Source organism: Dipodomys merriami, unplaced genomic scaffold, assembly GCF_024711535.1.
Source record: "Dipodomys merriami isolate MVZ:Mamm:240054 unplaced genomic scaffold, mDipMer1.0.p SCAF_31, whole genome shotgun sequence".
NCBI classification, from domain to species: Eukaryota; Metazoa; Chordata; class Mammalia; order Rodentia; family Heteromyidae; genus Dipodomys; species Dipodomys merriami.
The window spans coordinates 14,040,302-14,054,144 of NW_027204604.1; the positions used below are offsets into that span (position 1 = coordinate 14,040,302).

General features: G+C 48.7%; 1 protein-coding gene across 1 annotated transcript in view; it reads right to left on the reverse strand.

Annotated features, from left to right (window-relative positions):
* Positions 1–13,013, reverse strand: part of LOC138840992 (immunoglobulin-like and fibronectin type III domain-containing protein 1) — a 32,910-nt gene extending 19,897 nt beyond the window's left edge. Inside the window, exons 1-9 of the mRNA XM_070041428.1 lie at positions 13,008–13,013; positions 8,004–8,055; positions 7,404–7,526; positions 5,662–5,801; positions 4,273–4,372; positions 2,905–2,949; positions 2,647–2,692; positions 2,125–2,302; positions 1,116–1,229 (exon numbers count right to left, since the gene is read on the reverse strand). Of these exons, the coding sequence (XP_069897529.1) occupies positions 1,116–1,229; positions 2,125–2,302; positions 2,647–2,692; positions 2,905–2,949; positions 4,273–4,372; positions 5,662–5,801; positions 7,404–7,526; positions 8,004–8,055; positions 13,008–13,013 (804 nt within the window). The remainder of the gene's footprint in view (positions 1–1,115; positions 1,230–2,124; positions 2,303–2,646; positions 2,693–2,904; positions 2,950–4,272; positions 4,373–5,661; positions 5,802–7,403; positions 7,527–8,003; positions 8,056–13,007) is intronic.
* Positions 13,014–13,843: the final 830 nt, after the last annotated feature.

Below are 13,843 nucleotides of genomic sequence, written 5' to 3' on the forward strand. Positions count from 1 at the left end.
GAAGAGAGGTATGGTCAATGCAACCCTGCAGGCTGCGGGAGAAGCAGGGGTGACAACTATGTCCAGCTCATCATTCACCAAGTGACACATGCAGAGAATAGCTTTATGATTCCATAGAACCCAGTACTTTAAACATATACCTATTTTGCTAAGCCCTACATTGCTTTGCTACTTACTGAATATTAATAACAATCATGATACTTAACAGATGCTCTGTGTCAGATACTGCTGTAGGAACTTGAGATAGTATCGATAAATAAAACACAGATTCCTGCCCTCGGGGAGATAAGACCCTATTGGGGAGACAGACAAATAATGTGCATCATAAGTAAGCAAATAACCTGTGTTATTTGCTAGTAGTATTTTCCTAGGAGAACTAGGAAAAACAGGGAAGAAAGAGAGTAATGGCTCAGGGTAGAGCTGGGGAACACACCCAGATCACATAGGGTGCTCAGGGGAAGTGTCAGAACAGGGGAGAGAATGACCAAGGAGGACTTGAGGAAAAGCACAGCAGGCACAGGGAGGAGCTGGTGTGATGGGAGGAGGCCAAGGGAAGGAACGGGGAGCAGGTAGGGAGGATGGAGGAAGGAGGAGCAGAAAGGAGGACAAAGATCAGGAGAGGGGAAGACTGATCCCATTTGGGACTTCAGTATGCTGAGACAACCCTTGTTTACCCCCACTTCACAAACAAGGAAACTGAAGCTGGGTATGTTTTCTCAGGTTCCACAGTCTCCAACTCCACACATCTGCCTGGTCTCATGTGGTCCATGGGTAATCACCCCTGAAGCCCATGTAGAGACAGACTGTGTCTGGGAGCTCAGATGGGAAGGAATGCACTTTCCCAGAACTTTCTGTCTCCAGCCTGCTCTGCTATTAGATCCAATCTATGGCATCACAGGCCTGGCTGGAGAGCTAGGGGGCTCCATGAGCAGCACCAGGCTTCTGTGGATTGTTTAGGACCTGACCCAGCTCCAGCCAGGAACTCCATAGAGTGAGTGCTCACCACCTGTGTGCTCCAGGTGTTCCCTCAGGCGATCCCAGGGACCCCGCTAGCTCTGCTCTAGAGTCCTTGGCCTCTCTGCCGTACCCCCTGCCCACGGCCCTTGCAGCCTCACCTTATACAAATAAATCTTGCTCTGAAGGTCCTTGAGATCCAGCTCCAGGTCAAATGTGGCAACTCCCTCCTTGGTGACTCTGATGTGTCTCAGGTTGGAGACGGCACTGACGTACTGGAGGGAAGACCAACCATCAGATGGGCTCTCAGAGGTCTCTCTTTGGGACACTCCAAATCTGTATTGGCTCTAGCCCCATCCCTGGCCCACATTACCCCAACCCAGAAAACATTTATTTGTCTCTTTCACAGAAGGAAGACTTAAGTCTTTCAAGGAAGGAAATTCTCCAAGATAAGAGATCAGATCAAGAAGGCAGCCAAGGACTCTAAGAACATGCTAGAGCTTTCCTAGTCATCTCTTCTTCCAGTCAATAATATCTTGGTTAAATACCTATATGCAAAGCTCTGCGCCGCGTCCTATGTTAAAGCGGATGTGAGGAGGAGAAAAGATGGAGGCCTTCCATGGATGAAATGCTATTTTCAAGATAATGAAAATGAACTATGAACTGCTTTCCATTTCCAGAAGAAAAATTAGGCTTATAATTAAGTTAGACATAGGAAAGTACTTCACCCTCATAATTTGTCAGATGCTAGAATTACAGTGCTAATGGCCACTGAAATTCCCTTCCTTGAAATCCTTTGGATAAAGGCAGGTACCTCACATCTGGTCATGATCAAGGCGGTCCTTACTGTGTGTCTATATATAATTGGCTAAGTGCTGTTATCCATATCAATAACCCTATAAGGTAGATGTAACTATAATTTCCATTTCACAGATGAGAAAACCATACAACAAAGGCCCTTTGTCCGGGCCCGAAGTTGGGTTAAGTATCAGATTCAAGTTCCTAAACCTGATGCCAACTCAGAAGCCTGGGTCCACACTGAGGACCACATGGAAGCAAGCTCTGGACTCCGTTGGGTTTCCCAAGGCCCACCTCCAAGGTCAGCTCCAGCTGTGAGGTCTCCCCAGGTCCTGTGTCTAAGGGGCATAGGGTGTGGGCAGAGCCAGGTACCTGCGCCATCTTGTCCTCTTGCTCCTTCTTCATCTCCTGCAGCTTACGCAGCATGCCCCGGAAGTCAACAATGCCGTACTTCATGCAGATCTTCTCATAGTCCTTCCGGTCTGCGGTCATCAGAAGCTGCCATACCTGATCTGACTCCATCTTTTTCTCAGGGGCTGGAGGTGGGGCCCTGAGGAGCACAGTTGGCAGGTCAAAGGTCAGAGGAGCCCCAGGTATTGGTCCAGGGAAGCTGCTCTGTGTGTACTTGAGGACGTTGACACAGGGACAGAGATCTTTGGAGTTGACTACTGTCTGTTGCCAGAGATGGGAGACATATCCTTTCTCCCTTCTCTCCAGCTTTCAGGGGTGACTATGCCCTTAATGACCTATTGTTAATTTCTGATGTTTTGGGGGTGGAGTTGTCTAGCTCGCTGCTTGTATTGGAGGTGGAGGTAGAGGCCCATCCCAGCTGTTGGGGTTAGAGAGTGCAACCATGGTGCTTTCAAACTCTCCTGAGGACAGGTGCAGACTCACCTTTTTTTCAGCATCTTCCTCAAGTCCACCAACTCCTTTCTGAGGTCTAGAAAAGAAGGATTGAAGCTCCAGTCCTGGCAGGGATGCCCAGGCGCTAAAGCAGAGCTCTACTGCATGGCCCAGAGCTGACAACCAAGCTTTTAAAAGGAACTCCTGCAGTCTGGTGATGCCATCAAGTGTGTGACCAATTGGCAAGCACTAGGTAAAAAGGACCCTATCCCACAAAAGTTCACGGGGATTTCTGACAAGTCTACCTACCTTCCTGGGGTTCCTTTTGCCTCTTCCGGTTCTTCCGAAAGCCAACTGGACCATCCGGGAAAGAAAAGCATGAGTTGATGCAGACAAACAGGGAAAGAGGCAACATGTTTATGGTCTTCCTGAGAAATGCACTGAGTTGCAAAGCCTGACCTTCCCCCATTGCTCCTCTAAGGAAAGGAGACACCCCAGCAAGGAGCAAAGAACAGGGTAGCTAGCCATCAGGGGCTTTGGTACCCCAAAAGGAAACTACCCCAAGCACCATTGTATACATGGGAAGCCCATTCACAGGGCCACAGGGCCCTGGAGCTGACATGAATCAGACAAGTGACCACTGGCAACCATAGCAAATCAAAAGATATCTAAAGGAAAGTTGTTCTTTCCATGCATCTGAGAGTTGCCATTTCAGGAACTTGGCCCTATGTGGCCAGATATGTCAGACATATTTGACTGTTTGACTACTATTCCTGCGGTAGTTCATAAGCCTCTGCGTCATCTGATTCTTCTGAAGAGGCTGGAAAAACAAAACACCTCCCAGTTTCCCTTGCAACTAGCGGTGGCCATGTGGCAAAGTTCTGGCCAATGAGATATAAGCAAAAGCTTTCCCAGGAGTTTCTGGGAAAACTTTCACTTCCTTGAAAGAGATGTGGTTATCCTTGAGGCCAGAGTCTTTCTCCTTCTTTCTTCCTTGAACATGGGTTAAATTTGGATCTGCAGCTGGCATCTATGACTATGAGGTGATCAGCCAGTGAAACAGAGAATCCAGCTCTCCAAGATGGCCCTTAGCCCTGGACTCCAATCTCAGGACCTCTTACTATGTAAAGTAATTAAATACCTTTATTTCTTGGGTTACTTGTAGTAGGATCTTTTTCTTTTTCCTTTTTTAGGTCCAAGACTGGGACTCAGTACTTGACTCTTTTACTAATTGGCTGGCACTCTACCAACTAAGCCAAGCCCCTTGGTAGGAAATTTTTTTTTGTTACTTCTAAGCAAACCAATTGTAAGCAGAATGGAAAGATTAGATTTGCTTTTTCGAGTGGTATCTATCTACCTTCTAATTGTTACAAGCAAACAATGAACACTGTGCAGATCAATCAAAGCATGTCTTGAGATAAAATCTGGCCTTCACGTTGGCCTACTTGTCACCTCTGATGTATTAGTGGAGAAACTGAGGCCCAGAGAGAAGAGAAAGCTAGTTAGCAGAAGATCCAGAACTAAAACCCAGCGTCTAGCTTCTGGCCTTTTCCAGAGCATCTGCTTTTATAATCACATACACATTTGATGTGTGAGTGGATGATTCTCCCCATGCCCTCTGCAATCAGTGGTCTTGCTCAGTGCCCCGTGCAGTGCAGACACAGGGAACATGCCCACCTTCGATGACTGTGAGCCTGACTGAGCACATGGCTTCTCCATACATGTTCAACGCTGTGCAGCGGTACAGGTCTGAGTCCTCTCCCGTCAGCTTGTTGATCTGTTGGGAGAAGAAGAGCAGGGGACAGGACTAGCACTTCCATTGATTACACGTGGCTGCGTGCTGGGGGTGGGGGTGAAGATGATTAGCATGCAGTCCTTGTTCTTGGGTTACTCCTTACCAGGTAACACAGACACCCAAACAAAAACCTGGATCTGGACAGAAAGCCTACATCTGTCCCATCAGAGGCGAGGTGGATTGGCAGAAGGGGCTCCCTTTGGGAGTCAGCTGGATCTGGGACTGAAAACAACCTGTGGTGCCTTACTCAGTGGGGGGCTTTGGGTGAGCTCCAGCATGTTCCCTTGTCAGAGGGGGACAGTAATATCTCAAAGAGTAGTAAAGAGTCAGGATTAAGCCATGTGATCCATATTAACTAATTAGATCATATTAATCCATCAATCCATACTAATTAGTCAATAGTATGCATTTCATGGTTCCTAGTCATTACGAATGCTAACCAAGATTGGTTTGAAAGAGCAGATGCCCTTGACTTTCAATAAGGTTGTGTCCCAGTAAACCTATTAGGAGTTGGGAAAACCCTACTAGATGCAACCAGCCTATTGACCACCATGGCTTGGCTTTCACTACTTTAAATGTGCTCAGAATACAACATCAGCCTAAGGGTTGGGCAAATCTAACACAGAACTCATTCTGTAATGCAGTGCTGGATAGTTCTTGTAGCTGGTGGGTTACAGGACTGTCCTCTCCAGCATCGATCAGTGCTCGCATGGCCAAGGGAGGCTCTGCTCACTGTCACCGCCCAGCAGAAGAGGCTCACGCTGCACATTGCTCACCCAGACGAAAAAAGTTCCAAATGGAAAGTTCAAGCCTTTAAGTACAGTTCCCACTAAATGCACATTGCTTTCATGTCACCATAAAGTCAAAAATCCTGAATCAAATCATTGACAGTTGAAGACTACCTGTACCCACTATAAGGCTGATCACAAGCTAAACAATCATCCTTACAATACATCTCAACATAGGCACTTTAATATTATCAACCTGCTTTCCATATGAGGAAACAAAGGCAGAAAGAAGCAAATTATCTCTCCAAAACCAATGTGGTAGCCTAAGACTGTAACCCAGGAGGTCTGATACCATGACTTAGGCTCTGCTCTGGTCTAAGCCATTTCCCAAGCTGAGGTATCTGTAACTTTCCAAATAGACTGAACTCCAGCTAGGAATGCCTCTTCTTCATCTTTGGATTCGAGGCCACCAAGGAGACCTTCAAGGGCTGGTCCTCTCTTTGGGAGATGGGCTCTAGAGCAGAGGAAATCTGCACCACTCACCTGTAGCACGTGCTCCTTGCTACCAGGGGCAGAAGAGATCTGGTACTTGCTGGAGTTGTGCAGCTCTCCTTTGGCATTCTGCCAGTGCACCTCGGGTTTGGGATCCCCACAGACCACTGCCCGAAAGATGGCATTTTTTCCTATGACAGGAAGAGGCAGGTGGAGAGTCCAACAAGTGGAGGGCGAAGTGACAGTATACTTCACTGAGATTTTAATTCATGTCATCCTCCCCACTCTGAAGTATTTCAGCTGCCTCTTCCAAGGAAGTTGCCAGGCCTTGCTGGTCCCCTTGACTCAGAACTCCTAATACCAGATGGAAAGTAGGGGGTTTCCAGGGGCCCAGAAAGCAGTACTGGGCTGGCTTTTATCATGTATGAGCTTAGGCTCATGAGGAGCGATCTGGTTGGACTGTCCAGGCAGTGAGGGAGGCAGGCAGGTGTTTGACACCCACAATTAAACATCCCCAAACTAGGGATATTTAATTGTGGGTGTCAGTCCTCCTCTCTGGGGGGGGTGGGAGGAAATGATGACCTTGGAATCGCTGGCTGTTTGGAGCTGGTCCTGAGACAATGAGATTCATCCTCAGAAGCGACCCAAAGATCCATGCTAGGCAAAAATGTCTGGGAGCACCATTCCCTCAGGGGAGCCCCATGGTCTCCCACCAGGAACACCCCAGGGGAAAGCAAAAAAATGGACTGAAGTCCCAAATCTAAGCTCTCATTTCAGATTTAGAAAAACAATCATGCACAGTACCATTATGAGCTTTATGCCAGAATTCCGTGAACTAAAATGTATGGCAGGGACCTGTGTTGGGAAAGGAGATTGAATCCCCACCTGTTCCCCTAAAAGCCTTGCTTCCTACCACTTCCCTAGGTGGGAAGTGGTTGTGCTCATTGGCTAACGGTCTACCAACTGAGCCACACCTCCAACCTTCCTTCCTGTAGCCTTCTAGAACTGTCTTCTTCAATCTACCTATGAATCATTGGACATGTGCTGTCTGAGGCAAGGTTGGGAGGCGGGTTTTAGATCGTACCTCTCTATAGCTATGGCTTCCAGGCAAGAAGTCTCGAGAAAGGGACTAGGAAACCCCACAACCGCTCCTTGCTCCTGTTTAAATTTCCTGTCCTTGTCCTCTCAATACTACTTTCCTTCCTTCCTTTTTTTTTTGGTCTGAGACCAGGACTCAAATTTGGTACCTGAAGCTTTTGCTCATTGCTCTACCAACTGAGCCACACCTCCAGCCAACTTTTCCTCCTTCCTTCCTTCTTTCCTTCCTTCCTTCTTTCCTTCCTTCCTTCTTTCCTTCCTTCCTTCTTTCCTTCCTTCCTTCCTTCTCAGTATTAGAGCTTGAACTCAGAGCCTTGTGCTCTTGCTTGGCTTGCTCACTCAGGGCTGGCAGTCTACCCTTAAGCCATGATTCCAGAGATAAGTTTTACTTAATTGGGGATGGAATCATGCAAACAACTTCCTGCCCTAGCTTCAAACCATGATCCTCTAAGTCTCAGCCCCTTGACTAGTGCCCCACTCCCCTGATATTTCTCATGTCAGCATAGCATTCCCTACTTCCATTCTTCTCATTGTCTCTATGAGAGATCCCAATAAGCAGATATTACATGAGTATGGGAAGGAGACATAACCTGATAAATGGATTCCGGGGCTGGGCAAACCGTCCCCCTTGTGCACGCGGGGAGATGGGACAGCAGGACCCATGTCTTGCTCAGCAATGCCCTCTGGAATCTCACCTTCCTGCAGAGCCAAGGTGACAGGCTTCTGCACAAAGTCTGGTGTGCTGCAGCCTTCTGGGATCTCTTCCACCAGCTGCCGGATGCTCACCCCAGGGAGGGAAGACTTTTTTAAGGCCTTTCCTGGAAAAAGTGGGGTAGAGAGAGCAGGGCCTTCCTCCTCTTCTTCATCTAGAGTGCCCCTCAGCAGACTGGATTATCTGCCCAGGGAGCCAGGCCCCTTACTCTCCCATTGCTAGGTAAGGTCTTCCTGCCCACCTCTGGCCTGTGAATGGCGTAACTTTCTAATGAGAATCGGGTGGCTGCCCTCTGCTGTGTGAAGGGCGCCCTTAGGAATTAGCACAGGGCCTTGTGGGAAGACTCTGAATGTATCACTTGGGAAAAGCTCCTTTTCAGGAAATGAAAATTCACTCTGCACCCCTGACTCAGGAAAACAAATCAAAGCCAAAGCTGAAAAGAGCAGAGAAATAGGTGAGTTCTCAAATAAAATAAAATAAAACCTCTAACTTCCACAGTTTTCCCCTATCTCCACCTTGGTGAGGAGTTCCAATGGGGAGAGGGCGGGGCGGGGCTGGGGCTGGGGCGATGTTCCTTTCTCACCCGCCATGCTTCTGGCTTCTCCTTGGATCCTCCGTAGGTAGTCCGTGAGCACCTGAAAGTGGAAGGGGAAGTTTGTAGGAGAGGGCCAAGGCAGTCTCGGCCCACCCTGTCCACACCATCAGTGTACCAGCAAATATCTGGAGTGGAGGTATCGGAACGCTCCTGCCTCCCAGAGCTTGTCTCCCTCCAAGGAATTACACCATTGCTTCCTGCAAACCAAGTTCCCAAAGACCAGGAAGGAGGCAGGTCCCAGTCAGTATCTTTCCCAGGTAAGAGAAACAATGGTACTGAATCTGAATGTTTTACCCAAGGGCCCAATCACCCGAGAGGGTAAGACCTAGCTTTCCCAAACCTAAAAATCCAAATCTATTCAGGAATCTTCAGGCTATTTAACAGCCTTGCCCCCACCTTTGCCTTGAAGTGACTTTCCTGGCCTCTTGGCTCCTCCCCTCGCCCTGATTTTCTAGCAGAGCCCAGAAGCCCATCTGCCTCCCAATCTCAACCAATCTGGACTCCTTCAGATCTCAAGGACTGCAGAGGAGAGTCCCTGACTTGGCTGCCCTTAAGCTCTTCTTTACCCAAGCCAATGGGATCACCATAAATCCATCTGCTCTCCCTCCCAGCCTGTGAGTTATAGCGTCAGGTGAGCACAGTGTTTCTCAGCCTCTCCCTAGCACCACCACCACCACTATCGATTCTGGGTTGTTCTCAATGGCATCCATCTATGATGACCATGATATGTCACACAGGAGGGGCAGGGCTCTGGGATGGGAGGAGAGCCATGAATGAGTGGGAGGGAGTTTTGAAGGAATTCTCCAGCAATTCCACCTCCTGTGCAATTGGTCCATGGCCAAGTGGTTCTATTTGGGGGACTTCAATTCCTGCCCAGAGAGCCTGGCCGTCGATATAGAATCACACATGACAGAGCAAATCCCTCCCTCCAACTGATACGCTTCCATTTCATAACTGCCCACCCGCTGACTCCATCAGCCCCAGGATGTCCCCTCAACCATCCACCCGCTGCCCCCCCAGAGTGCTGGAATGCCACAGCGCTCCAACAGTGTCCTGGAAAGGTCACCGCACCACAGGCGCCACAGCCGCTGGTCCGAAGCGAGTCACAAGGGAAAGAGGGGGGTGGGGTGTGCCAATGAGGAGAACTCAGACTGCCATGCTGGAAAAAGGGGTACCAAAGTCTCTGCCGCACCATCTCTGCAATACAGTCATCTGGTAGAGGTGAACACATTGGCACCTGGCCATGCATTCCCCCTCGTAGAGTTCGAGTCTAACATAATGATCTTAGTCGCCATCTTCATCACCTTCACAAGCAGCTATCAGTGGATTACTTGGTTATTCATCACGCCTCTTAGTATAATGCAGACACCAGCCCCTTCCTTGGCCTTCCGCCTATAGGTCCAGTTGGGAAGCAAGAGAAGAGAAGCCCGGGGAGGGAGGATAGGGGTCTGATTTAAAGCCACCTGATCCTCTTTAAGAGTAAGCTAGATTGGGTGAATGGTCCATGACAGATGGCCATTTGGTAAAAAACTAGAGGCATGTGGTTCAACTCGAGAGGAAGGAGAAGGAAACGAATTCTTTCCTCCACCATGCTTGTCCATATTCCAGAAGATTCTCAGCTTAAGCAGCAACTTGGTGGCCTTGTGGCTACCTATCCCAGCCAGCCACTCAGCCCTGATCCCCAGCCTGTGCCCCTCTGAACTCTGTCTAGGACCCACGGCTTTCCACTCCCAGCCTGCCACCTCCAACTTCTAGACTACAGGAAAAGCCCGTGGGTTTTTTCTCAGTTGCTCTGACCAGAGTGTACCAAGTCCCATCCCTGAGGTCCTTAGTCCAGACTGCTCGTGCGATTTTATTTTATTCTTTAATCTAGTTGTCTATCACACTCTATCCTAAGCAGAAAAATCAAAGCCAGGGTAGGGCTACGCAGAGAGGACTCACTGAAATTCTCTCCTTCAAATAGGCATCTCAGCAGAAGATCAGCTAGCCACAGAATGTTCCTGGGGCTGAGCTCCTGCCCATTGAGTATGGAACAGGTCAGTGTCTCTGTCTCTGTCCTCCTTAGCTTGAGCATGAGGGGTAATACAGTATGTTGTGGCCACTTACCTGAGTGCACCACTGGCCTCCACCTCCTGTCCACTCCCTCCTCCCGTTTCCAGCTGCTGTCTGCAGTGAGAAGCTCTGAGTCCGCTGGTGTTAGACAGGCGGCACTGGAGCAGATGTAGGTCACTGCTCACTCCCTCGCCCCTCCCACTCACCCGCCTCCCTCCTCCTCTGGCCCAGGCTTGGCAGGGCACGGCCCCCAGTATGAATGTCCTAGGCTTGGAGGAGGACAGAGACGGAAGGGTCCTGTGACATCAGTCCATCCAGTGCCTTGTTTTGCAGTGTCTTAAACTCTTAGCTGAACGTAAGTTTGCTCCATGATGCCTCATTTCTCTGGTCCCGTTTAGCAAGGACATTGTCATCATCCAATGCCTGAAATTCTCAGCTAAGCTCATCCCTTGGGACCGCTGACATCATCAGGCACACACATACATAAAGTCATTGTCCTTTTGAGAACTGCATCCCCAAAGTGGTACCTGTTAGTTAACAAGTGTTGAAAGCTCATCACAGACCGACACAGACAGAAGGGTGGGATCCCAAAGGCTGTGTCTAAGAACAGCAGGGAGGGAGAAGACCCTGAGCACTGGAGATGGTAAGTTTTCGTGTGTTCAGGTGCTCTTTTGAGAATGGGGGCGGGGGGGGGAGGAGGAAGTGCCCAATGGGCTTTGGGCAGAGCAGATGGCTGGGGTTTTCAGGTTGTGTGGACAGAAGGTAGGAATCAGAAATAAGGTAGCTGGCAACAGATCTCAAACATAGAGGAGGGTCGGCAAGGCCCAGAAGAAGGTGATAAGGTCACTTTTGGAAGAGTCACATACTCCTTAAAAATAAACAACAACCAGAGAACTCCTGTCTTACTCTAACAAACCAGGCTTACTCACGACTTCAGATGGAAACAGGGAGGAAGTTGGAGTTCAGTTCTGGTACAGCAGGTACCTGGCATCCCAGCCACTCAGGAGGAAGATGCAGGAGTATCAACAGAGCTCAAGACTTTGAGACCAGCTTGGGCAATTTAGCAAGATCCTCATCTTAAAACAAAAGGTAGAGGGGCCAGGAATGGTGGAGCACTTGCCTAGCATGCCTGAGGCATTGGGTTCTATCCCCGCACTCAAAAATCAACTAACCAATCAACAAGAGTGACTGAGTGGAGTGGCATAGAAATGGGACTAATATTTCCCTCCAAGGGAGGACATTCAGTATTTCCATTGGCTCAATTCTACCATTTACAGGAGCTCGCTCTACACGTGCCCTGAGGGGAGGCCCCCACCTCTAAGGAGGTGTGCTGTGCATTTGTATGTCCTTCCTGTGTGTTGACACTCATGTCAAGGGATGGTTTTCCATGTACACAGAAAAATCAGTGTTTAACACCTACCCTATACTGGGTCAAGACTCAGTGACCCACTGTTAGAACCTCAGAATATAAGGGGAAGCAAAGGATAGACTCCTCTCAGAAAGCTTATAGTCTGGCTGGGCACTGGTGGCTCACACCTGTAATCTTAGCTACTCAGGAGGCTGAGATCTGAGGGTCACAATTCAAAGCCAGGCTGACTAGAAAAATCTATGAGACTCATCTCCAATTAAACACCAAAAGACAAAAGTGGTACTGTGGCTCAAGTGGTAGAGCACTAGCTTTGAGCAAAAGAAGCCCCAAGACCAGCACACATGCTTGTGCGCATGTGTGCGCGCACACACACACACACACACACACACACACACACACACACACAGCTTACAACCTGACCACCCAGTTCTAAACTAAGCTATATGGTTCAGGCTCTGAAGAAGCCAATAGAAACCTAGAGGAACTGAAGCATGGAGAGCTAGGGAGCGAGGTTTGAACAGGTAGACTCTGGAAGCCACTGGAGAATTTTGATCTCTTTGGAAAGGGTTATTGGAGTGGGGACAAGATCCAACTGACAGTTTTTCAAAGCTCATTCCAGCTGTAGGCAGAAAAGGGCTTGGAGAAAGATAGAAGTGAAAGGACAGTGTCTGGTTCTTAAGGCAATCCAATAACCCAATATATTCTTACTTAAGGAGGGCCCTGAGCTCCAAGAGCTTTCTGGTGTATCATCCCAGTACTTCAAATGCCTTTACTGACTCCCAGAGAGTGGCGAGCTTGTCACTGAAGCCTGGAAACTACCAACAGACCTGTGAGTCACCTTGGGCTCTTCAGCCTGGCCTCCATTTCTCATGTTTTATGACCAGTCATAGTAGGGACTACTGCATCTCTGTTCTCCATCATGCTTGGATCACTTCATTGCCGTCAGATGACAGTTTTAGATCACTAAGAAACTGAGATGAGTCAAATAGTTTTCGCCCATTCCTTATCCTCTATCAAATGTAATGCCCAATAATATGTAGCTGTGCTTTGTGAAGATGAGACTCTTCAGCTGTGCCAAAGGTCCTGCTCCAGACACTTGTGACTCCCTGTGACTGGCACTCAGAAGAAAGGGGTTGAGGTAGAAGTGTGGTTCAAGGGGTAGAGCTCCAGCCTTGAGTGAAAACGAGAACTCAAGCCTCAAGTTCAAACTCTAGTATCAGCAGAAAGAAAGAAGGAAGGAAAGAAAGAGGGAGGAAGGGAAGGAGGGAAAGAGGAAGAAAGAGAAGAGAGAAGGAAAGAAAAAGAAAAGAAAGAGAAAAGGGAAGAAAGAGAAAGAGAAAAAAAGAAAGAAGTAAAGAGAGAAAAGGGGGTGAAAGGAGGTGCCCAGTCCCTCTGGAAGGTTCCTGGCTCACTCAAGCCCACAGGCCTGCTGTTATGACCCTTTTCCAGTGACCTTCCCATTGCCCAGACTCCAGCCGAAGGTGGCCTGTCTCCAACACCTCTGCAGATGACATATCCTTATCACATCTTTTGTTAGATTTTCCTTTGGAAGACAAAACCTGAGTCCTTACCTTCATGTCAGAAGAGCACGGGAGGTCTTGGTGTATGTCCTAAGTCTTCACTCTTTGCTGGTGCCCTACAGAAAGGGCTCAGTGAGCTTGAGTAGGGACGCGGTTACAATCTATTAAAGTTCACCTGGCCCCACCAGGGGGAATGCATTGTATGGGAGGAAGCAAGAGGCTGAAGGCCTCTCTCTAGGCCTTCTCGTTCCCTGTTCCCTGGCCCATGTTAACATCCCATAATCCTGTGTCTGGCTAAGTGTGTCCCATAACTTGAAAAGCAAAAATCTCCACATGACTGACGAGTGTTTGAATTGATTGGCAAGCAAAAAATGGTAATATCCCACTGGATGAGCCAACCAAGATGCTCTCCAGGGGACAGTGTTGGATAGGGACAGTACAGGATTCTATTCAACCACAATTCTCACTCAAGGAGACAGAGTTATGATAGCTGGTCAGAAATACCACTGCCCCCCCTCCATCCCTGGGCTGCCTGTCTCTAGTCCAGCCCCTGGATTATTAGCTCATCTTTCTCATTCCACCTGCAGTGTAATGGATCCCATTTGGCCTTGTTGGAATGAAGGCCTTGGAGACCCCAAGAGCAATTTCACGCTCACATAACTGCTTTCAGTCACAGAGAAACCTGAGTCAGGAGTGAATCCGCTAATCTGAAAAGGCCTTGTCCAGAGGCCTTTTGGGCTTGAGGCTGTGCAAAGTGACTCTTGAAATTCCCTTCCCCTCCCCCCACTCAGTGGGAGAAACTGGGGAAGGTCCCCTCCTCCAGTTTTCTGAAGAAATATGGTCACCACAGGCATCTTTTATTGGAACAGAGTAGATCCTTACAAAAG